Genomic DNA, 3,439 nt, shown 5'->3' on the forward strand with positions numbered 1-3,439 from the left:
AGTCAGATCAATCAATGAACGGTTCAGTGCTTCAATAGCTTTTTTATGAGCCATAGTACACTCGTCCCATACAATCAACTTACATTCTTGTATTAGTTTGGCCATTGCTGACCCTTTTTTATATTGCATACAGGTAAATCGTTGTTTATCATAGTGAGAGTAAACATTGAATGTGCAGTTCGTCCACCAGGCAATAATGTTGCAGCTATCCCTGACGATGCGACACACAATGATATTTTTTCTTCTTGTCTTATTTTCGACAATAATAACTTTAATAAAAATGTCTTACCAGTTCCTCCAGGAGCATCGATGAAAAATAATTTACCATCGTGGCGAAGAACTGAAATGTAGAATGTATCAAATACACATCTCTGTTAATTTGTAAGTCTTGGCTCGTTAGTGGAAATATCAGTTCTTAAACTACATTTATCATATTGTGTTTCCCTCATATATTCAAATTGATTATCCATATTCACATTACTATCATTACTATCGCATTCAGGCGACGGTAAATTGTAGTATTGTAATTGTTTTCCATTTATTTTTAATAAAATATTATTAAGTAACCTTAAAGTTTTATTATATATTGTATCGTTAAATGTGCTATTTGGATCTAGTATCTTTGATTGATGTAAAATATCTTCGGACATACTATTACGGTGTAAAATCCATAATTCAAGTGGATCTGATATTTGACACGCACTCAACATGAGTACAAATAAATATCGTAACTTTGAAGACGAATCATTCAGTGAAGCGTCGGTCAATGTCAATGACTAATGACTGTCATCATCTATTAAATTAAGTATTTTGCATGCTTGTTGAAAAGTTGGATAAATAATATTGTTTACCGTTCGTAAATTTTGAAAAGAAGTTGGGCCTTTAACCACATGTAGTAATAATCTCAAAAAATAGCATTCTGCATTATTTGGATGTACTGTATACACCCTGCCGATTGCATCCGTAGAGTATATATTATTTTCCAAAAGTTTCCCTCTTTTTCGCCTACTAAATGTATGGTTATTTGAGTCCCGTGTGAAATATTTTGGCACTTCATGATATAATAATGTTTTAGCAAAATCATCAACTTGACACAAATTAAAAAATGCTAATAATGTAGTGTTTTTTGAATGATTTAAAATATGCTGAACATTATCCGTGGATGAAAAATATATTCTCTGACCATTTTCAAAATTAACTGCCAAGTGCTGTACCACTAGATGTACCTAAGCTCAGAAAAGATAATCGTCGGCTTGGCTCATTAAGCGTTGCTGAACTTAATGAGTGCCAGTTATTTTGGTTACGTCGATCTCAGATACAGGATTTTAGTTCGGAAATAAGTTCACTGACACATGGAAATGAGGTTAATCGCCGAAGTTGTCTAAAATCACTAAATCCATTTCTTGATTGCCATAATGTAATACGAGTGGGAGGCAGATTGTCCTATGCTCCAATACCTGAAAGTCAAAGGTGTCCAATTGTTCTGTCGTCGAGGAATCCAATTGTTAAAATGTTGTTTCAATATGAACACATTCGACTACTTTACATCGGTCCTCAAGGACTCCTGGCTCATATCCATAGGAAATACTGGCCTATCAGAGGCAGAAGTTTAGCTCGTCAAACTGTCCATAAATGTATGATTTGCTTTCGATTTAAACCACGGATGCTCCAACCTGTCATGGCTCCCTTGCCTTCGGTTCGTGATACCAGATGTCGGGCATTTGAAAGGGCTGGTGTTGACTTGTACGGTCCTATCAACATTCGTAGCGGGTTGAGGAAGGTCACGCCGTTGAAGCATTACATTGCAGTTTTCGTGTGCATGGTTACGCGTGCAGTTATTTGGAGCTTGTTCGAGATCTGTCTTCGGATGCGTTCATTTCTGTGTTATTCCGGTTTATTGCCCGCCGAGGTCAATGTATTAAGTTATATAGTGACAATGGCACTAATTTCATAGGCGCAAAAAAGATACTTTCGTCATGGGCATCTGATCTATCTAAAGAAAGTAAACTCAATGATCAACTGTCGGAATTGGGCATTGAATGGCAATTTATTCTTCCTTCAGCTCCGCATTCTGGCGGGCTGTGGGAATCTGCAGTTAAATCGGCGAAACAACATCTTGTTAAATCCAGTAACGGTTCTCTTTTAACTTATGAAGAAACTAGTACGCTGTTGTGCAGAAATGAAGCAGTACTCAACTCTAGACCTCTCACTGCAACCTCATCTGATCCATCTGACTTTAATGTTTTGACTCCAGGGCATTTCTTAATTGGATGTCCATTGACTTCTCCACCTGAACCCAATGTGTTGAATCTTCCTGAAAATCGGCTCCGTAAATTCCAATTAATACAAGCTCGATTACAACACTTTTGGAAAAGATGGTCTGCAGAATACCTACCACAGTTGCAACGCCGAGATCGTTGGATCTCAAAGAAGTCTAAAGATATATCAGTCGGTGATTTGGCAATCCTAAAACCGGATAACATCCCATCACTCCAATGGCAGATGGTTCGAGTCATCAAGGTTTGTCCGGGTGCCGATGGTGTTGTTAGGGTAGTTACAGTTCGGAACGCAACTGGTACAGAATATGTTCGACCGGTGCGGAAGTTGGCTCGCTTACCCAATCAAGAAGAAGATTTACCCAATCAAAAAGATGGTGAAGATGCAGAATATTAGTCACCAACGCATACTCATTTATTATTATCATTATATTATTTATTATTTTATAGTACATTCATATACCTAGTAGGGCTTTGGTATTGTTGATATTGTTGATGTGCTAATGTCATTTATGTGCTTATTTATTTGTAACTTTTTTTTTTTGTTTCTTAATATTATGTTATATAAAAATCAGCAAGACCCTGTGGTCATGTCCAAATGGTTGAAAGGACCACATCCTTTCAAGGTGGGGAGGATGTTGGAGCCACTAACGGCCAGTTCCCGTATCCGTTGTGCTGCTAGTGTTGGCAGCACTTAGTGCTATCAGTAATCGGCTGCGGTGATGTGACTTGGCGATAGTGGCCTATCTTCACTAGTCCGTTATATTTTAAAGGTTTTTTCTTTTTTTTTTTGTTGTCTTTCATCGGTCATAGAGGCGTTTTAGGCCTTTCCTGTTTTTCTTTTTTTTTGTCTGAAACCTCGTGTCAACTTTTTGAATTATATTTTTCGGTGTGTGCTGCTGTGTTCAACGCTGCGTCAAAGGACTATTGTCTAGTAAATATCGTTCGGAAACTCTTATTAAACATTTATTTATTTATATATTATTAGTATAGAGTTGTCAAATTAATATGAGCATTGAATGTTTTCAATAGTATTGGATTGTATGGAACAATAAATTTGTTATCATGTCACATTGTCCTGCGTATCCCCTCCGCGTCCTCCATGATATCGGCCATGCTGGTTATTATGCCTGTGTGCTGGTGCGACAGCGCAACGGTAACCA

General features: G+C 37.4%; 1 protein-coding gene across 1 annotated transcript; it reads left to right on the top strand.

The window, feature by feature from the left end:
• Positions 1–708: 708 nt before the first annotated feature.
• Positions 709–2,673, top strand: LOC103307827. Its single transcript, XM_008180172.1, has 3 exons — positions 709–758; positions 1,207–1,892; positions 1,955–2,673. Exons 1-3 carry the CDS (start codon positions 709–711, stop codon positions 2,671–2,673), a joined length of 1,455 nt encoding a protein of 484 aa, XP_008178394.1.
• Positions 2,674–3,439: the final 766 nt, after the last annotated feature.

Source organism: Acyrthosiphon pisum, unplaced genomic scaffold (assembly GCF_005508785.2).
Source record: "Acyrthosiphon pisum isolate AL4f unplaced genomic scaffold, pea_aphid_22Mar2018_4r6ur Scaffold_20960;HRSCAF=22641, whole genome shotgun sequence".
NCBI classification, from domain to species: Eukaryota; Metazoa; Arthropoda; class Insecta; order Hemiptera; family Aphididae; genus Acyrthosiphon; species Acyrthosiphon pisum.